This window comes from Globicephala melas, chromosome 14 (assembly GCF_963455315.2).
Source record: "Globicephala melas chromosome 14, mGloMel1.2, whole genome shotgun sequence".
Taxonomy (NCBI): domain Eukaryota; kingdom Metazoa; phylum Chordata; class Mammalia; order Artiodactyla; family Delphinidae; genus Globicephala; species Globicephala melas.
In genome coordinates, this window is record NC_083327.1 from 49,170,710 (window position 1) to 49,193,533 (window position 22,824).

The 22,824-nt window shown below is 35.5% G+C and overlaps 1 protein-coding gene across 8 annotated transcripts in view; it reads right to left on the bottom strand.

The window, feature by feature from the left end:
* TBC1D32 (TBC1 domain family member 32) overlaps window positions 1-22,824 on the bottom strand; it is a 186,349-nt gene that overhangs the window by 113,194 nt on the left and 50,331 nt on the right. For all 8 annotated transcript variants that reach the window (XM_060283767.1, XM_060283766.1, XM_060283765.1 and 5 more), the window contains 4 exons: window positions 19,278-19,420; window positions 17,538-17,665; window positions 5,177-5,378; window positions 4,508-4,590 (listed from right to left, as the gene is read on the bottom strand). In XM_060283767.1, the coding sequence (XP_060139750.1) occupies window positions 4,508-4,590; window positions 5,177-5,378; window positions 17,538-17,665; window positions 19,278-19,420 (556 nt within the window). The remainder of the gene's footprint in view (window positions 1-4,507; window positions 4,591-5,176; window positions 5,379-17,537; window positions 17,666-19,277; window positions 19,421-22,824) is intronic.

The following is a 22,824-nucleotide window of genomic DNA, read 5'->3' on the forward strand; positions in this document are numbered from 1 at the left end:
AAAAATATATGGTTAAATATGTATATTGAGAATTAGGAACAACCACTTAAAAAAAGAAACAGAACAGTGACTTATAAAGTCAAAACCAAGGGAAAAACAGGATAAAATTTATTGATCTAAGATAAGGCAATAAAGGGAGAAAAGCAAAGAAAATAGAATAAAAATAGTACAAAATAAGAAAAATAAGCCCCAAATATTAGCATTGCAAAAATGTAAAAAACTTCAATTCATCTAGTAAAAAATAGAGATTATCAGACTGGATAAAAATTCAAAATTTACTGCTCTGAATGATAGGAAAAAAAGAGATGAAAAATATACTTTGTGTTAACAGGCTGACCCAACCTCCATCTAAACTCCTTTTTTATCAACTCCCATCCAGCAAGAAGTGGCCATACAGCAAATCCAGTAAGATGTTCACAAAAATGTTAATGAGAAGAGATTTCTTTCCTAAATAAAAGACAAAGCATCATGAAAAGAAGCCATTTGTCTCTACAACCTTTTTCCTCTTCAAAAGTGCAAACTTGAGGGCAAACCCCCCCCCCCAAAACATTAATAATGAAAAAGAAGAGGAGGCTGGGTCTCAGACCACATCAGTAAGTCAATGCCTGGATAGTATTCCATGAGACTTCTTGCTTTATGAGAAAAAGAAAGTCTTACTGAGCTATCTGCAATCAGACACATTCTTAACTCATGTACTCTGCAAATACTAACTAAAGCCAAGTATATTTAGCAATATTAGTAACATACAGGATAAAACTTAAGGCAAAGCAGTAATGAAATACTATATAATAAAAAGTTCCCAAGAAACAGTGAATTATGTTCCTAATAGCATAAAATATAAGTATGTAAAACAAAATCCCAGAATTACAAAAGAAATGGACAAATCAACTTTTATAGTGAATGATTATACATATGCAGACAAAACAAAATATTGGTGGAAATATTAAAAACTTAGAATATCTCTACTTCCAATAAAAAACATAAAATAGTCTTTTCAAGCAAGGACAGATTTTTGTTTTGATTGACCCTGTACTACAACACAAAATCTCAACCAACCTAAAAGGATACATATTATGCAATCTATATTTTCTGAAAAGAACAGAAATGAATTAGAAGTCAACAGTAAAATATAGTAGTAAAAAACAAACAAACTACGTTTGGAAACTTAAATGTATTCCAAATATTTCATGGATTTAAAGAGTAAAATCAAGATAGAAATTTCCCAATATTTATAAGAGCTTAATAATGAAAGTACTACATATCAAAATGTATTAAAGTTAGAATGGCTGATGTAGATTCCTTCTTTTAATATCCATTCTCAATCCCCTTTCACTTGTTTTCCTGTACTACTAAAGTGAGGGAAGGAGAGAAGATAGAGAGGGAAAGAGAACATTAGCAAAATCAAAAACTGGTCTTTGAATAAACTAATGAAAATAAATTGGTGGGGGGGGGGCAGCAAAAAATACTAAGAATCAAAAAATGAGAAATAACTACAGGTAAAGAATTTTTTTTAACATCACAAGAATACTTTGTACAAATTAACACCAAAAAAGTAAATATTGATTAAAAAAATACGTTTTTTAGAAAATATAGCAAAAGTCACTCAAGCAGAGATAAAAACCTTGAATGAACTATTAGCCATTAAAGAAATTATTTTTTAAAAGTCTACCCTGACTCCCCCCAAGTAAAAACACAGGTAAAAAACTTACAGGTTGTGTCATATAATTCTGAGAAAGTTAATATACTTTAGCTTATCGTTTCTCCTATTAACCTAGCATTTAATTCTCCCTTCAAATTATAGTGAAGACACTCAATGTTTCAAAACAGAAGGAAGATCTAAGCTACTGAATTTGTTTATCATCCTTGAAGAACCCTTCCCCCAGGACAATAGGCAACGATCACACTGCTTTATTAGCTTATGAGAACTCCATTTTTTGAATGATTAGATGTTATAGAGTGTATAGCACAGACACTCTCATGGCAATTAAGCTTTAGGTGTTTATTTCTTTGGGATCATAGGCTGTTTTTGCAGATCAAAGATTCCCCCGTTACTTCAACATCTAGTTTTACCAAAGGTCCCTTGGTAATTGGTTGGGGCAGGTTGGGCATCATTGGTTTTTTTGTGATTACATTCTTCTCTACCATCACCCTAAGGATGGCCCCTAAGTAATTTGCAGTCACTGCAATCACCAATATCAAACTAGCCTCGTAGAAATTTCATCTGGGGTTGCATTTCAAAGTCTAGATTTAAGACATACCCTATGATGACTACAAAGCAGCTTCTATCTTCTCTATAGTATTGTAAGCACCAATAAATGAAAGGATGAAGAGGAAATCTCCAACATATACTGTCAGAAAGTAAGATCAAAATGCCTAACATTAGCCTGTCAGAGGCTCAAAAATATAGATTATAACAACTTACTCTTCATTTTACCCTACTCAGTAAGACTAAGATCTCAGTCTTACCATCACTGTCCTTATTTAGAAACTAGTGCCTGGTGGTAGGAGAAGTGTTATTCATTCACTAATTCAACCAAGCTATCAAGCACCTGCTACATGCTGGAGACAAGCTAGTCTAGTTAACTGGCCAAAATGATTTTGTTCTCAAGTTTTACCAAACTACAATGGAACAAATAATGCCCATCTCATACCAACTTTTCAATCAATGCAGAAGATATTCAACAACTCCATGAGATCATTTGATTTTGATGACAAAAATGAAAACAGTTCTACTTTATCAAAAACTATTAAACCTTTGTTTCTAAGACAGTAATATCAGATACTGAAGGAACCTCCTTTTCCTCTAGCATCAAGTTTACACGTGGAGCACATTCCCCAGTTTAACACTGCTTGCCTCTCTCCACCTAATCACTCACTCCTCCCCACTGAAGAAGGGACTTAGGAAATTTGTAGGATGACCTAAGCATGATTGGCTAGGCAATGCCTGTCCACCAGTCCACCACTTCTTTGTGACCCAGCTACCTGTAGGAAGCACACAGTCTGCTTGGTTCTACTACATGGTTAAGTTTGATCTTTGTAAGCTCTGCCTCTGGGGGTGATGGAAGCCTATCCACTGCTGATAGTGAAAGAAGGGTAAATCTGTCTAATTCTTCTGATCTTGGGAAGCCTATGTTATTCAGTGTTTTGATTTCCTTGACTTCTTTATCTCTATTAATTGGTTTACAACACAGGAGAGAAGGAGTGACATATAATTAGTTACCTCAGACTCTAACATCAGAATCTAAAAATATTACTGACAGTAAAACGTGTTAAATACATTGACTATGTTCTCTCTCACTGCTAGTCTGTTGACCACACTATCTCTTCCACCCGAAATAATGTTCTCCCCTTTTTAGACAGTTAATATCCATGTATCCATTTTAACTTAGTTTAATAACTGCTTCTTGGGGAAAGATTTCCCCAAGTTAGCTCCCAAAGGACCCTGATGACCCCCTATCATAAATTTAGCATGCTACATTGGACGCACTGTATTAACTTATTTGTATCTTACACTACACAATAAGTTCTCTAAGGTATATAGGTATACTCAGAACTCAGCAAAGTACTCAGTCCAATAAATGGCTGAATGAATGAGTAGAAAATGAATGCATGAATGAAAATGATAAATCATAGATCGAAGAAAACAGACCTAGAAATTACCTGAAAAATGAATTGCAGCAACATTGTTACTCACCCCCTCACGCAAAGAAAAAGATGGCAGTTGATTTAAGTTTCACAACTATATCAGAAAAAAAAACTATAACTGATTTTTAGAAAATTAACTATTTGTTGAACGATTACATCATTAAGGAAATGTAAAAGGCTTTGTTTGACTTTTTTGTTTTTGAGTTAAACTATGCCTACCTAAAGAAAAATGGTGACTTTTTAAATTTCTCTTAACTAAACATCACTTAAAGTTCTAATTATCTTTGTAGATTATGCCAACACTCAATTAAAAAGAGACTCCAGGAATACATCACCAGATCTCAATTTAAAATATATATATATATTCCCCATTAATCTGACTCCATATCCTACTGATATTTGTGAAAACAACATGGAAACATCTAAATTAAAAAAATTACTATAAATACTGATTTAAATAATTCTCCAATGCCAAAATCTAAAATGTACCCCACACATTTTGGAAAGTTATAGTTTAAATGTAAATGGACTTCACTGGCATTTGAAAACATTCTACTTCTACTGAATTTCCAATTTTAGTATTTGGTAATTCTCCAAGTTTTCTGGAAACACTACAACATGTCACATTTCCTAACCCAAAATGTAAATACAGGTTGAAGTATAATAAATATTGCTATTTTTTCTTCTTTTAAAAGGTACAAGTATATATGATTGCTAAGGTTCCTCCTAGGTGTACTTTTCCTTGAACCTATATTATATTTATATACATCTAGCTTCCTATAAAATGTTTTTGCCACAGTATTCTATTACATTTCTCATTTTGAAATTATTTCAGCAAATGTGAAAAAACAGATTTACTTACATGTTCTGGGATTCCTGGCTTTTCGAAGAAACAGAATCAGAACCCTGTACTGGAGTAGGAATTCTTTCTGATAGCAAACTTGTCTAAAATATAACAAATTTACATTTTTTTTTTTTTTACTGATAGTGTTATTCATAAGCTCTCATGCAACATTTTTATATTTGACTCAATGTAATTAAAAATTAAATTACCTGCAAATTTTAAGTTATTTAATTCTTAACTATAATGTAAAGTATTTCATAAATGAAGCATATAAATGGGGTGGGGGGAAGATATTGACATATACTATATGTCATATATACTATATTTGACTGTTGCTACATTATGATCTCCAGTGTATGAAACAAAAACCCAGGTATCTGTAAAAATTGCTCAGAAATAACTTCCAAAGGGTCAGTGTATGCAGAGACAATTTATTCAAAGGCTCTCTTTTCAGAAGAAAAGACTTTGTAGTGCCCAGTTAGGTCATAGAGCTTTGTGCTATGGGGAGAGGATGTACTGAAGTCATGTTGTGCCAAATAAGAAAGCATTATGTCCCCTGGACTACTGTGGTGCTAAAGTCGTCATATGTGCTCCAGTAAAATATTTTAACTGTAGTATGATATTACAATAGTGACTGTATTTGAAATAAAGATTTGAAGAGAAGAAAAAAAGTTTGAAAATACTTACCTTCTTCCATGCCTTTGCTATAGATTCATGCAAATTATAAGGAATTAAAACCTGCAAGCCTTCACATGTACCATATATTTGACGACACACAGAAGTAAAAGCTCCTTTAACCGCAGGAAACATTTCCGATCCAGGAAAAATAGAAATATCTTCATCAAGAACTTTTTTCGAAAACTGGGCAATTATATGAGCACCTGTAGGACTAAAAGATGATACCTAAAAGCAATGTACTTCAAGTGACCTAATCTGACTGAAATGCTTTTCTCTGCATGGGTATATCACTAACTTGACTGTTTGGTAGTTAAGTTCACTTATTTCCATTTGTTTGAATTTTTTTTTAAGTCTACTTTTTAACTTTAACATTTAGTATATGAAACAGATACATGATTCCTAAGTTAAACCTAGGTACAATCAAGGAATAAATCCCAGGTGTCTCATACCGATACCTCCCGATCCATATACTTCTTCCCCTCCTCTAAAACTATTACTTTTTAGCTTATTCTTTTATCATTTCCTTTTGAAAAAGCAAATATAATTGTATTTATTCATATTCCATCCTACTATACAAAAGGTAGCATTCTATAAACATTCTTCTGTTTTGTTTTTTACTTCATATATTCTGATAATTCTATAGCAGTACATAAAAAATTCCTCATCCCCTTTTTACAGCTGCTAAGTACTCCTTTGTATAAATATAATTTAATCAACTAGCCTCTTATTGTTGGACATCTGAGATATATCCAGGTTTTCACTAATAAAGTTAGAAACTCTTCACCACTGCACAATGAGGATTCAGAAGAAGTTCTAACGTTTTATGCTTTATCTGTTTAACTTCAATGTGAGGGAGACACTTTAAAAAAAAAATCTAGAAATCATAAGGATAATGATTGGGAAAAACGACTACATACAATTAAAGGATGTCTACATAGCAGAAAAAAACGTAAATAGAGAAGTGATGGACAATAAAAAGAAACCTTAGAACTCATGACAAAGGGTTAGTCTTCATAATTTTAAAAGAATTGTTATATATGGATAAGAAAAAGACTTCCAGGTTAACTATGTCAGATTGAACACATACATTCACATCTGCTCCCTGCTGAAATATTAAAATGTAAAAGTAAACAAAATTTTCAGAAGGCTCTTGCAGCCGTCAAGGACAAGGAGAAAAAAAAGGATATGATAGTAACAAAGTTTGGAACCTAGAATAAAAGAATAATTCAGAGCCTAGAAAAACTGAATGATCAGCCACAGTATAGAAAATGGAATCAACATGATCTCATAGAACCTCTCAAAAAACTCAAATTGGTGGCACCAAAAATCTCTATAATTGGGGGTACCAGTGGGACTTAAAATAGAGATGCCTGAAACTCAGTTTAAGAAGGAATTTGACCTCCAGATTCTTTTCACATTCCAGGTAGTCACCCCTGTACCTCTTGGAAGTTAGGCAGAGATTAAAACTGATAGCAAGCAGCACAGGATTTAATCAAGTTTTATATACTAAAGCTTGAGACCCATCACCTTTTGCATTCAGTGGTCTTCTCTCACTAGGCTTATACTCTCTTCAGGCAGCTAACTGTAAGAGCCTTCTTCAAGGACTCTGACCAGAACAAAGACAAGACTAAAGATACTTACATTAAAGGTTCCTCAAACAATACCATGGCAAGGTTCCCCTTCAGCAAAGGCCACAAGTGACAAGTCACACTTCCCTGCATGAGTTTCAAGCAGCTTTTTACTAACTTTAATATACTTGAAGAAACCTGATTTAAAAAGTCAGAGACCAAGATAACAAATACAAAAGTCTATTTGAACATAAAAATAAAATGACAAATGAAAACTTCATTACCTTCACAGAGGTAAGAAGAACTTACACTCATGAAACAAGAATAGGATGCTAGTAAGAACACTCTTGGACATAAAATCATAGCAATATTTTTTTTGATCCATCTCCTAAAGGAAATAAAAGCAAAAATTAACAAGTGGGACCTAATTAAACTAAACAGCTTTTTGCACAGCAAAGGAAACCATCAATAAAATGAAAGACAGCCTACTGAATGGGAGAAGATATTTGTAAATGATATGACCGATAAGGGGTTAATATCCAACATATATAAACAGCTTATACAACTCAACATCAAAAACAAACCAAACCCAGATTAAAAAATGGGCAGAACTGAATAGACATATTTTCCAAAGAAAAAATGCAGATGGCCAATAGGCACGTGAAAAGATGTTCAACACTGCTAAATCAACAGGGAAATGCAAATCAAAACCACAATGAGATTTCACCTCACACCTGTAAGAATGGCTATCATCAGAAAGAACACAAATAACAAATGTTAGGATGTAGAGGTGAGGATGCAGAGAAAAGGGAACACTGCTGGTGGGAAATGTAAATTGGTGCAACCACTGTAGAAAACCATACAGAGTTTCTCAAAAAAATTAAAAATAAAACTACTATATAACCCAGCAATTCCACTCCTGAGTATATATCTAAAAGAAACAAAAACACTAATTTGAAAAGGTATATGCACCCCAGTGTTCATAGGAGCATTATTTACAGTGGAAGCAACCTAAGTGTCCATCAACAGATGAATGGATAAAGAAGATGTGGTGTGTGTGTGTATACATATACACACACACACACACATATATATATACACACACACACACACACACACACACACAGTGGAATACTACTCAGTCATAAAAACAAATGAACTTCTGCCATCTGCATCAATATCCATGGACTTGGAGGGCATTAGCCTAAGTGAAATAAGTCAGACAGAGAGACAAATACTGTATGATATCACTTATATGTGGAATCTAAAAAATACAACTAGTGAATATAACAAAAAAGCAGCAGACTCACAGATAAGAGAACAAACTAGTGGTTACCAGTGGGGAGGGGGAGGGGCAATATAGGGGTGGAAGAGTGGGAGGTACAAACAACTACTGGGTGTAAGACAGGCTCAAGGATGCATTGTACAACATGGGGAATACAGCCAAGATTTTGTAATAACTGTAAATGTAAAGTAACCTTTAAAACTCACATAAAATAAAAAACAAATTAAAATAATAGGGCAGTAGAGTAAGAATGTACTCTTAAAAAAGAAGTAGAAATAAAAATTTCAGTAGAAGTGCTTAAAATAAAGCAAGCTGAGGCAATTTGCTAGAAAGTTAAAAAACAAAACAAAACAAAAAAACATGCATAGAACAGATAGGGAAGTCTAAATCCCAATGAGAGTTTAAGAGAAAACAGAAGATCATTGCCCCAACTTTTGGCCCCCAGCAACCACAAATTCACTTTGTTGCTATGAATTTGTCTATTTTTCACATTTCATATGAATAAAGTCATATTATGTAAAAACAAAGACAAAAAAGAAATGAAATCCAACTATTTTTCTTAAACTGAAAGACATAAATCTTCAGATTAAAAAAGTCCATCAAATAGGTTAAGAATAGAACTTCATCAAGAAACATCATAAAATTTCAGAATACTAACAGGCAACAGAAGACTGAAAAGCTTCCAGAGGAGGTGGGGAAAAAGTCATCCTAGTGATGATAAAGGTCATTACAAGGATAAAAGCTATGCACCAGACCAAGCCAGGAACTAGTCTGAATAAAGTAGATCAGAAGGCTAAAAAAGTCTTTGATAAAAATTGATAGAATTTGTCTAGCATTTGAATATACTGCAAGAAGATATAATGTTAGGAAAGTTAAGTACACTGAAAATTAATGCCAACAAAAGAAATAAAACTAACTCCAAAGAAAACAAGTTGTGAAAGTAATGATATGGCTGGGCTGTGAAGGTTGCTCATGGTAGGGTAGATACAGTATGATTCCAACCAAGACTATTGGCTCAACTATATTGCACTGATAGAGGGAAGGGAGAGACTAAGTGTTGTACATGCAGGTGGGCTGGGGGAGATAAGGAGAGAGAGATATAAATCATTGTAATAAGTCAATGAATAATATGTTAAACTAAAATCTAAAAGTATTATAAGTGCATTATTTAATGATCTAGATGTAAGCTCTAAAGGAAACATCTAAAGCAGCCAAAAGTAGCTGCCTCTGGAGAACAAGGAAGGAACTTTTTATAATAAGCTTTGTATGTTCACTGTGTGTAAACGTAACTCAGAGTCGGTGAAAAAAAATCAAACTAAAAGAGTGGGCTGAAGCTATGAAAAGGAATCATTCCTATATACCAACAATGAAAGGTCAGAAAGAGAAATTAAGGAAACAATACCATTTACCACTGCAACAAAAAGAATAAAATACCTAGGAATAAACCTACCTAAGAAGGCAAAAGACCTGCATGCAGAAAAATATAAGATACTGATGAAAGAAATCAAAGACAAAACAAATAGATGGAGAGATATACCATGTTCTTGGATTGGAAGAATCAATATTGTGAAAATGACTATACTACCCATAGCAATCTACAGATTCAGTGCAATCCCTATCAAATTACCAATGGCATTGTTCACAGAACTCGAACAAAAAATTTTACAATTTGTATGGAAACACAAAAGACCTCGAATAGCAAAAGCAATCTTGAGAAAAAATAAAAAAGGAGCTGGAGGAATCAGGCTCCCTGACTTCAGACTCTACTACAAAGCTACAGTAATCGAGACAACATGGTACTGACACAAAAACAGAAATACAGATCAATGGAACAGGATAGAAAGCCCAGAGATAAAACCACACACCAATGGTCACCTAATCTGTGACAAAGAAGGCCAGAATATACAATGGAGAAAAGACAGCCTCTTCGATAATTGGTGCTGGGAAAACTGGACAGCTACATGTAAAAGAATGAAATTAGAACACTTCCTAACACCATACACAAAAATAAACTCAAAATGGATTAAAGACCTAAATGTAAGGCCAGACACTATCAAACTCTTAGAGGAAAACATAGGCAGAACACTCCTTGACATAAAAAAACCACAGCAAGATCTTTTTTGACCCACCTCCTAGAGTAACAGAAATAAAAACAAAAATAAACAAATGGGACTTAAAAGCTTTTGCACAGCAAAGGAAATCATATACAAGATGAAAAGACAACCTTCAGAATGGGAGAAAATATTTGCAAACGAAGCAATGGACAAAGGATTAATCTCCAAAATATACAAACAGCTCATGCAGCTCAATACCAAAAAAAACAAACAACCCAATCCAAAAATGCGCATAAGACCTAAATAGACATTTCTCCAAAGAAGACATACAGATGGCCAACCACATGAAAAAATGCTCAACATCACTAATTATTAGAGGAATGCAAATCAAAACTACAATGAGATATCATCTCACATCAGTCAGAATGGCCATCATCACAAAATCTACAAACAATAAATGCTGGAAAGGGTGTGGAGAAAAGGGAATCCTCTTTCACTGTTGGTGGGAATGTAAATTGATACAGCCACTATGGAGAACAGTATGGAGGTTCCTTAAAAATACTAAAATAGAACTACCATGTGACCCGGAAATCCCACTACTGGGCATATACCCAGAGAAAACCATAATTCAAAAAGACACATGCACCCCAATGTTCACTGCAGCACTATTTACAATAGGCAGGGCGTAGAAACAACCTAAATGTCCATCAACAGAGGACTGGATAAAGAAGATTCGGTACACACATACAATGGAATATTACTCCGCCATAAAAAGGAACGAAATTGGGTCATTTGTAGAGATGTGGATGGAGAGTGAAGTCAGTCAGAAAGAGAAAAACAAATATCGTACATTAACACATATATGTGGAATCTGAAAAAATTGGTATAGACGATCTTATTTACAAAGCATAAATAGAGACAAAGACGTAGAGAACAAACGTATGGATACCAAGGGTGAAAGGGGCAAGTGGGATGAATTGGGAGAGTGGGATTAACATATACACACTATTGATACTATGTATAAAATAGATAACTAATGAGAACCCACTGCATAGCACAGGGAACTCTACTCAGTGCTCTGTGGTGACCTAAACAGGAAGAAAATCCAAGACAGGGGATATATATATACATATAGCTGATTCACTTTGCTGTACAGTAGAAACTAACACAACATTGTAAAGCAACTATACTCCAATAAAATTTTTAAAAATAAAAAGTAAACTGAAAAAAAAAAAAGAAATGGAAATAGCCAAAAACCGTATCTCCATAGGAGCAATGAGATGCTCAAACATAACAAGAGTTGGACAATATGAATCAAAACAAGGTCTTTCATCCATTAGCTTGCCAAAATACAGTCAAACTGATTATGTAGTCTTGACAAGAATATGGAAAGAAGGGTACTCTTCATGCTTCTCACACACTGCCAGCAAGAAGGTAAAATTCTACAACATTGGAAAATCATCTGGTAGTACCCATGTAATATAAAATATACATGCTGCTCTGACCCAGCAATACCATTTTTAGGGCAGTCTACTTTGAAATTTAAAAAAGCCTAGTATATAAGGTACTTCATAAAGAATACAAATTTTTCGTGTATTACTAATTGACCTAATAGATAAGTTTTTTCAGAATAATAATTGCAAACAAGTATTTGATGATTATACCTGTGGAATAGTGAAATGACAACAAAGTTATAAGGGATAGGAAGGAGGAGCTGCGAGTATTCTTATAAGGTTCTTGCACTACCTGTTAAGTGGTATAGTGTTATTTGAAAGAAGATTTAATACCAGTAGTTACAGCTAATTCAGCTGTAAATATGTATTACAAACGTAAGGGCAACCACTAAAAAGAAAGAAAAAGAAAAGTATAATTGATATGCTAGGAAAGAAGAAGACTGAATCATAAAATGCTCAGCTCAGTTAAAGCCAAAGAAGGTATACGCAGGTGTCCATACACATCTGCCTCCCATTGCTCAGGAGAGCCCAGGAAAATAAGAATACAGTTGTATAAAAGGGAAAACCCCTGAACAATGGCAAGAATGGGAAGAGAAAGAGGTTTTAAAGACTTCTGGGAGAAGGCAGACAGGGAGGGAGCAGCTCCAGATTACAGAGGCAGAGGAACCCACAGTATAAAAACCCTGCCTGGAATGCAGAAGCGGAGAGCTCATGATGGAGCTCTGAGCTCAGAGTCAGCAAATGCAGTGGGGCCCAAAGTGGGGAGGAGTCTGATCTGCCCCTGCCCCACACTCACCTCAGAAGCATGAGCAGCTTTTATACCAAGGCAGAATTCTGAACAAATGTTTAGGGAAAGTGAAGGCTTCTCCAGAGAGAGAAGTGAACTCCTAAGATAAAAGTCTTCTTAATTCTGGCATCTGAAATGTCCTCAATATAATAGAAAATTCCCAGCAATGCCCTTATTCTCTCAGAGAAAATTTGCCAATCAACTCACCACACTGGTCCACACAGAGCTGCTGATCAAAATCCCGTTCAGGAAAGGTCTAGCTGGAAACTCCCCAACTTAAAAAACTAAGCGGCAGAGCCCTTGTCTACATCCATTTTGTCTTAAAGAACCAATAACATGAAAAGCTGAACCCAAAGAAGAGAACTCAAGCAATAGAGAAGAACGGCTAACTACTGGGCTGAGAGTGATTTGGGAAGAATATCACAGCAAATAAGAATAGAAGATCAGGAAAACGGATTACTCATGGAAGATTAGACCACATGCTTATCTCAGCACCCTCCCCGCCGAGCCCCAGAAAAACAGGGACCAAGAAATAAAGAGATATAAACCCACAATGGAAAAGAGAAGAACAATAGCTAAAAGATGTCAGCAGTGACTTAGAGGTGGAAAGCGGCAGTGAGACATGTGGTAACTGAGGAGCAGCCCAGGAAGAAGCAGACCTGCAGAACTGAGCAGAAGCAAGGCACAGCCCAAGCCCAGAGGTCTCAGGCACCAGGAACAGCCCAGGGCAGGATGCAGGTGGGGCTGAACACAGGAGTAGTAGTCTAAGGTCTCCCAACCCATAGCCCCAATTCCCCATCCTGCCAAAAGACTAGAGGTTTATTCTCTAGAGTGGTGAATACCATAGCCATTAACCACATTTAATTTTTTTAATTTAAAAGCAAGTAAAAGTTACAACTCAGTTCTGTCACACTAGCCATATGTTAAGTGCTCAACAGCCATAAGTGTCTAGTGGTAACGTTACTAGACAGTTCAGGTCTAGAACATACCATCATCACATAAAGCTCTACCGGACGAAGCTGCTCTGAAGAAGATAAGCCTAACGGGCTCAGAGCTGGAAGCCAGGCATAGCTGAGGAGAGCCATGAGGTGCCCAACTAGACAGGGAGTTCGAGAGGGGCTGAAGTCAGCATTCTGGACCAGAAGGGCCCCTCCCCAACTAAACTACAGGATCTGGGAACCAGGCATGGAAAACCTGGCCCATCCGACGAGCTTAAAACATATCAAACCAAGTATTAGAAAGTAAAAATCACTATCAAAATAAATCCAAGAACATCTCCTACGTAACGAAAAAGATCAAAAAGGCAGGACTATGAGGGAAAAGCTAAGGGACCCAGAGGATCACACCTGGAAATTCAACAACCAATTCACAGGAGCACCAAAAAGAGAAAACAGAAGCAGAGAAAGTGATCAAACTCACAACAGAAGCAAAGTCCCCTGTGCCAAAGAATGCAAGTCCTCTCCCTAACATTGTCCAGCTAATGCCTGAGAAAAGGAAAAAAGGCCCAGCGTAAGTCATACCCTCAAGAAACATTAGGTCCTGGAAAGTTTCAGAGGTAAAAAAGCCTCCTGGGGACTTCCCTGGTGGCGCAGTGGTTAAGAATCCACCTGCCAATGCAGGGGACACGGGTTCAAGCCCTGGTCCGGGAAGATCCCACATGCCGTGGAGCAACTAAGCCCATGCGCCACAACTACTGAGCCTGCGCTCTAGAGCCCGCGAGCCACAACTACTGAAGCCCGTGCACCTAGAAGCCTGTGCTCCACAACGAAACAAGCTATCGCAATGAGAAGCCCGCGCACTGCAACGAAGAGCAGCCCCCGCTCACCGCAACTAGAGAAAGCCCATGCAGCAACGAAGACCCAATGCAGCCAAAAATAAATAAATAAATAAAATTCATCACTTTACTCCTTTGTAGTGGATACTGTAAAAAAATTTTTTTAAAAAAAGGCTCCTGAGAAAGAAACTCAGCCATGGAACTTGGCAATAGTGGATGCAGGAGGCAATGTAACAATGTTTCCAGTCTCCCCACCTAGCCAAGCTATCAACCAACTATGAAGATGTATTTATTCTGTTCAAAGGTAGGAGTTCAGAAAGCTTACCTTCTACAAAACGTATTAAGTACTTGAACACAAGGCACAAGCCCACTTTTTATAAGGCACATGTGCACACACTAAAAGCTAACTAACCCGTACTGCCTCACATGTAGTAACTGGCTTAAAGTGTTGACAGCCCTGTGAGTCAGGTAGTGCTGATTATCCCTAATTCACAGGTGAGGAATGACTGAGCGGTGGAGCTAGGATGTGACCCCAAGTAGTCTGAACCAGGGCTCGTGTGACTAACCCTCACTCAGTGCTGCCTCTCAATTTAGTTACTAATGCTCCGTTCCTCCTTCCCAAGTTCACTGTCCGGAGTATGTGTTACTTTTGTATAGCAGAGAAAAGAAATTTTTCATTAGTGCAAAATAGGTCAAAAAGAAAAAAAAAGAAAAAAACTACTTCTCTTATACTAAATCAAAGTTATCGAAAGCCAAGCCTCAAAGTCTCCATCTATATAATGAAGATGACCACAGAGGCCCCCTCCTTAGCCACTGTGAGGATTAAACGGTGACCCAACAAAAGACCTTGGTCTTGTGTGACTATTATCAGAAAGACAGTATGTTCCCAGATGTAAACAGATTAAAACACACGATGGAAAAAAAAAAAAAACAGATGGCAGAAAAAGTGCGGAACACACACAAAAAAGGAAGAATAAAGGCAAAACAGAAAACAGTAACAAATACGGTAGATATTAATCCAATCATATCAAATCACTCTAAATGACAAGAATCAATTAAAAGAAAGACTGTCAGACTAGATTAAAAAACAAGACTCAGTTATGTGGTATCTATAGAAGTGCATTTTAAATATAATGACAAAGATAGATTAAAAGTAAAGGGATGAAGGGGCTTCCCTGGTGGCACAGTGGTTGAGAGTCCGCCTGCCGATGCAGGGGGCACGGGTTCGTGCCCCAGTCCGGGAAGATCCCACATGCCACGGAGCGGCTGGGCCCATGAGCCATGGCCGCTGAGCCTGCGCATCCGGAGCCTGTGCTCCGCAATGGGAGAGGCCACAACAGTGAGAGGCCCACGTACCGCCAAAAAAAAAAAAAAAAAAAAAAAGTAAAGGGATGAAGAAAGACATATGCTGACAATCAAGAGAAAGCTGGAGTAGCTATATTAATTTCAGACTTCACAGCAAGGAAAATTATGCAAAGGGCACATTACATAATAAAGGGGGTCAATTTTCCAAAAGGACATAACGATCCTTAATGTGTATGCACCCAATAGTATCAAAATACATGAAGCAGAAACTAACAGAAATGCAAGGAGAAAAAGATGAATTCACTGATATAGTCTGAAATTTCAACACCCCTCTGTCAGTAATTGACAGATCCAGCATGAAGCTAGTAAGCACAGAGCTGAACACCACCAACTACCAACAGTACATAACTGGTATGTATAGAATACTTCAATAGCAGAATATACATTTTTCTCAAGCTCACATAAGACATAACATTCACTAAGAGACCACATTCTGGGTCATAAAACACATGTTAACAAATTAAAAATATAAATCATACAAAATATACTCTCTGACCCATAAATAACTCATAGGTCAAAGAAGTCTCCAGAGATGTTTAAAAATATTTTGAACTAATGAAAAGGAAAACACAACTCAATTGTCAGATGCAGCAAAAGCAGTGCTTAGAGGGAAATTTATATCATTGAATGTACATATTAGAAAGAAAACCTAAAATTCAATAATCTAAGCTTTCACCATGGAAAATGAAACTAAATCCAAAAGGAAGAAGACAATAAAAACTACAACAGAAGTCAGTCAAATTAAAAACAGGAAATGAACAGAGAGGGGGAAAGCTAGTTTTTTAAAAAGATCAGTAAAATTGAAAAGCCTCTAGCCAGGTTAGAGGCAGAAAAAAAAAAAAGTAGAAGCAAATTAACATCAGAATTAAGAGGGGCCGTCTCTACTAATCCCATAGACTTTAAAAGGGTAATAAAGGAATACTGTAAAAAAAAAAACAAAAAACAAACAAACAAAAAAAACCTCTATGCCCACAAATTTAAAACTTAGATTAAGTGGACCAATTCCTTGAAAAACACAACCTGCCAAAATTCTAACAATCTGAACAAACCCATATCTATTAAAGAAATAGAATAAATAATAATCTTCCTAAACAGAAAACACCACACCCAAATAGGTACACTGGTGAATTCTATCAAACATTTAAGAAATTATGCCAAATCTCTTCCATAAGATAGACGCAGAACGCTTCCTAACTTATGAGACCAGCATTTTACAGTAAGACCAAAGATCACAAAAACTACAGACCAATCTCTCTCACAGACAAAAATCCTCTACTAATATTAGCAAATCAAATTTAACAATGTATAAAAACAATTATTCTAGGTACGCAAAGCTGGTTCAATATTCAGAAAGTTAATTAATGTAATCTACCACTTCAACAGGATAAAAGAACACTCACTGTGGTGTTATTTATGAAGGCAAAATCCTAAACAAACTTGATATCCAATAATTGGACAGAAGTTTGAATAAATTATGGTAAAGCATACAAAAAAGTATCATAGAGCTATTAAAAATGTTTCATTTACCTAGGAAGATGCTTTGGTTACACACAAAAAAAACTGCAGAGTAATGTATACACCATTTTTGAAATGAGAAAGAATTCTATAAACATGAACATATATACTTGATGCATCATTATAGGTGCAGAGAAAGTCTGGAAGCATAACCAAAATGTTACCATTGGCTAAGCCAGGAGATAGAACAGAGTAGGGGTTAGAGAAGGAAGATGTGGAAGTAGTCAGCATTTCCATTGTGTGGTTAACTTGAAATCAATCATGTGTGGCTTTAGAAGTTGAAAGAGTACAGTCCAAGGAAGCAAAAAAGATCCCATGTAGAGTGAACCCTCCTATTCTTATTTTGAAGTTGCAGACATCAAGACCTACTCTGCCTGTATAATCCATAATCCTGGTTACTCCTGCAACTTTCTGATGATCTAATATATTAGCAGTTGATCAGGAAACCTAACTATATCTAGAATAGTTATCCTGATTTTCATTAATATATGACAAAATTTTGGGAAACTTTAAATCAGGTATGAGAAAATATGCTAAAAAATTCCACAAATTCAAAACAGAAACATACCTTTTTTCTTCAGGAGAGCTCATATTTTCTCCATAAAGTAGCAGAATAAGTCCTTCTTCTACAGAAGCAATTCTTGCCAAAATATCAGCTACATGAATTAAAGCTGTTTCAGAGCAATTTGGAGCAGCCTGTACATTAAATATATCATATAATTTTAAGACACACTAACATATCACAGACTAACATTCAAGGGTGGTCATGTAGTCCAATAAAGTTATATTACCACAACAAAAAAAGTTGATTGTTTGGCTGTGAAATAATGTCTGAATTAAATGTGTCATTAGATTATATTCTCGTACCAGCACAGTTGATAAGGCAAATACGTACACACTTTTTACCCAAATCAATTATTGATTATTAAGACAGTTGAAAAAATTGCTGCTATCACAGTTTTATATGTATATAATTCTAATTGACAAATGCAGTAGCTCTTCTTCTTTGCCCTTTACTTCTCACTCACTGGGTTCCTGTATATCCAATCTAATTTTATTATACATGGTATCTAATATACTACCATCTCTTCTAAGGGATACCATCCCTTCCTACACCTGGTTGTTGGGTCATGAGTTGTAGGTGTGACTAAGGACAACTAATTCATGGGCTGGCAAATAGCCAATGATGTCATCTAATGAGAAAACATAGGTTGGACCAATCATATTTCCCCACTTTTGATTCTTAAAAGTACTAAAACTAGCTTTACCAGTACATACTGGTAAAGAAAGATGCCAAAAGAAAACAGAAAGTTAAAGATAGATGTATGAAGCAAAGAAGCAAACAACAGCTATGGCTCAAGATTCAGGAGTACATTTCTCAGCTCTGGTATGTGGTTTACGTTTCACAATTTACTTCATGGCATTCTATAATATTCAGTTGTGTATTATGCTCTATTTGTTTCTTCTCTGCTCATCTCGTTTCCCTGAGGTTGACTAAGGTCAAAATACTTTCATTATATCTACTTACTTTCCCAGAATTCCATACTTTGTACTACATTCACATAAATGCTTAATGTTTTCTAAATGAGCAATAAATAATGAATACTTGAATGGGTGAGCAGCTGCCCAGCCCATTGAGAGGTGGGCAAAGGGAGACGAAGCTAATAAAAACACTACAAAACACGGACATGGAAAGGCAAAAACCTGTAGCCTACTGATAAAGCTTTAAGTCATTCCCCAGAAATTTAAGTCATAAAAAGTGGAGAGATATATTAGACTGCACTAGTGGTAGCGGTACCAACTCTTCCACCTGTTAAATGTCTGACATTACGCAATTTGCTTCTTTCAGCCTCAGCTGTGAAAGTTAAGTTATAGAATGTAAGGAAATATACTGTACAACCTGTAAAGAGACATATACGTATGTTCAGAACTGGGATAATTATAAGTTTTTCTAAAGTAGTACTTGTTCTTCATGTAAAACAAAGCTGGCTCTTCAGGAAAATATTTCCAAAGGCTATACAGTTGCCATTAAAACAAACAACAGAACATTCACAAGACTTATTAGATTTGCAAAACAAATAGCTTAATATAGTAACTTTAGTCCTTACAATCTAAGCCTGACCAAAAAAAGTTTAAGATGTTATATGTACTTTTCCCCCCACATTGTCATAACTAAAATCAACTGATTGTATAAACTAAGATTCAAAATACATTTACAAGGAAAATGGTATAATACTTCAGATTATCAAATTTAGAAGTCCCACTGAATATTCACTAATATCCAATTAAGAGACTCTTTAATACTAACCTTAGTTCCTTTCATTAGGTTATGAATAGGTTGAAGAAGCGCCTCGATCACAGTGTTGTTATATAAACATTCAATTGCACATTCTTTTTGATCACAGAGTATACAAAGAATTTCAGTTACCATACTTGCAGGAGAGTAATTCTCTGATAAAAAAGAAGTATTTTTTGAAAATTAAAACTTAGAACATTATTATATCTTTTATTTCTGTTAACTACTGCTGTTCCAAAAAGCTCATCAAGGTTAATTAAAGGATGCCCAAAGGATGATTTATTACCAAATTATGACCTTAAACTTAAGACAATGTTAGCTTAACTTATCTTCAAGTTAATAAAAGTGAGTAAATGATAATATAAATACCAAAAGACACCACGAGATCATTTGCTGTTTGACATTAAAGCTCTGCTTGATAGTGAGAATGTGGTCTGAAACAAATTTACAACTTCTCCCCTCCTGGCAAACACCTTACTTATTGTATTCACTTTTCTTCTTTTTCTTAAAAAAGAAGAAAGTGTCTTCAGGTGTCAAGCCTCGTAGAAAATTAGAGTCATTAAGACAAAACACAGACAAAAAGAAGGCAGAGGAGAAACTTTAATGGAGACTAGAATACTTCTTATGTTACCATAAAACCAATGAAATGAATGAGAATTTTTAAGACTTTGTTTTAAAATATATATATAGGAAGACACAGATACAAATAAATATAATATGGGGAACAGTCCCTAAAATAAATATGGTATTTTTAGTTTCATAAATTAACATTTCCAGACACTTGAACTCCTAATATACTGAACAAAATAGTGTTTTACATGAAAATAATAAAGTTTTAAAAAACAGTGCTTTACAAAAGTTAGTAATGTAAGGTTGTCCTAGTAAGATACAAGACTAAAACACCAAAGTTCTTAATTTATACTACAATATTCCATACTCCATAAATACACTAAGCAAATACTTGACAGAAAGGGAAAACAGAAAAGTTCAGTGATTTTTTTAACCAGCTCAAGATGAGAAATGCTGTTTGCAGTGAGAGACTACTGATGAGCATCTGACCATTATTCATTCATTCATCCAACTTTCTGCTACTTTTGAGTACTACGTAGACAAAGAAGTAAATAAGACAAATAGTTCACAAGATGGTAAACCAAGACATTATCAATTATAACAAAGGATAATATTTTTCATAAAGGAAGCATAGTATGCTGTAGGAGCATGTAGCAGGGGTACCTAACCTAGTACTTTATACATGTAAATATCAATACCTTAAAGGCAGAAAAAGTATGAGAAACGTTGTTAGGACTAATAGGCCGTTATAATTGCATGGATAAAACCTGCCAATTGATAGATGTATTACAACACTAATATATGACCCAAATAATTTTTTTCTGTGATTCACCTGTGTTCCTCTAAGAATTTGTACCATCATTTCTAAAGTAACTTCCACGTTTAGAATGTTTGAGTCTATAAATCGGGGGCGGGGGGAGGCGGGTTGTTATTAAGTGTTTTACTTTGAAAACAACCTTTTTCCTTTGAATATCAATACAAGTTATCTTTTAAATGTTAACATTTTTAAAAAAATTTTATAAGTCAGCCAACAGTTATAAGACTAAAAGGTATTTTTCTGAAAAAAAGAAAAGGTTTTCCTTTGCTTTATTCTTCAATAAAAGACGACCCTGAAAATAAGTACTGGATATAAGCTGAAACAAGCAAGCTGATCAAAACACCCAAGAAAATATAAAGGATATAAAATAGCAATAAAGAACACACTAGTACCTATCGAACTTATCTTAATATCGTTTAAGAACATCTTGATCTTAAACATCAGAATTCTCAGCAAAATTGGTTCTAAATAAAAATATACACCTTAAATATCAGTGAAAAAAATTAAATTTCATGGTTTACTTCCAGGACCAAGGTATTTCCTTTTTTTACTTTTTTTTTAATAGATCTTTATTGGAGTATAATTGCTTCACAATACCCTGTTAGTTTCTGCTGCACAACAAAGCGAATCAGCCATATGCATACACATGTCCCCATATCCCCTCCCTCTTGAGCCTCCCTCCCTTCCTCCCTAGCCCACCCCTCTAGGTCATCACAAAGTACCAAGCTGTACTCCCTGTGCTACACTGCTGTTTCCCACCAGCCAACTATTTTACATTCAGTAGTGTATATATGTCAATGCTACTGTCACTTTGCCCCAGCTTCCCCCTCCCATCCCATGTCATCAAGTCCATTCTCTATGTCTACCTCTTTATTCCTGCCCTGCAACTAGGTTCATCAGAACCATTTCTTTTTTTTAGATTCCATATATATACGTTGGCATACAGTAGTTTTCTCTTTCTGATGTACTTCACTCTGTATGACAGACTCTAGGTCCATCCACCTCACTACAAATAACTCAATTTTGTTCCTTTTTATGGCTGAGTAATATTCCATTGTATATATGTGCCACATCTTCTTTATCCATTGATCTGTCGATGGACATATAGATTGGTTCCATGTCCGGCTATTGTAAATAGTGCTGCAATGAACACTGTGGTACATGTCTCTTTTTGAATTATGGTTTTCTCAGGGTATATGCCCAGTAGTGGGATTGCTGGGTCATATGGTAGTTCTATTTTTAGTTTTTTAAAGAACCTCCACACTGTTTTCCATAGTGGTTGTTATCAATTTACATTCCCACCAACAGTGCAGGAGGGTTCCCTTTTCACCACACCCTTTCCAGCATTTTTTTGATAATGGCCATTCTGACCAGCGTGAGGTGATACCTCATTGTAGTTTTGATTTGCATTTCTCTAATAATTAGTGGTTTTGAGCATCTTTTCATGTGCCTCTTGGCTGTATGTCTTCCTTGATGAAATGTCTATTTAGGTCTTCTGCCCATTTTATAACTGGATTGTTTTCTTGATACTTGAGCTCCATGAGCTGTTTGTATATTCTGGAGATCAATCCTTTATCTATTGTTTCATTTGCAAATATTTTCTCCCATTCTGAGGGTTGTCTTTTTGTCTTGTTTATGGTTTCCTTTGCTGTGCAAAACCTTTTAAGTCCCATTTGTTTATTTTTGTTTTTATTTCTGTTACTCTAGGAGATAGGTTAAAAAAGATCTTACTGTGGTTTATGTCAGTGTTTTTCCTATGTTTTCCTCTAATAGTTTTAATAGTGCCTGATCTTACAATTAAGTCTTTAATCCATTTGAAGTTTATCTTTGTATGGTGTTAGGTAGTGTTCCAATTTCATTCTTTTACATGTAACTGTCCAGTTTTCACAGCACCAGTTACTGAAGAGACTGTCTTTTCTCCACTGTATGTTCTTGCCTCCTTTGTCGTAAATTAGGTGCCCATATTTGCGTGGGTTTATCTCTGGGCATTCTAACCTGTACTCTTGATCTATATTTCCATTTTTGTGCCAGTACCATATTCTCTTGATTACTGTAGCTTTGTGGTATAGTTTGAAGTCGGGGAGCCTGATTCCCCCAACTCCATTGTTCTTTCTCAAGATTGCTTTGGCTATTCGGGGGTCTTTTGTGTTTCCACGTGAACTGTAAGATTTT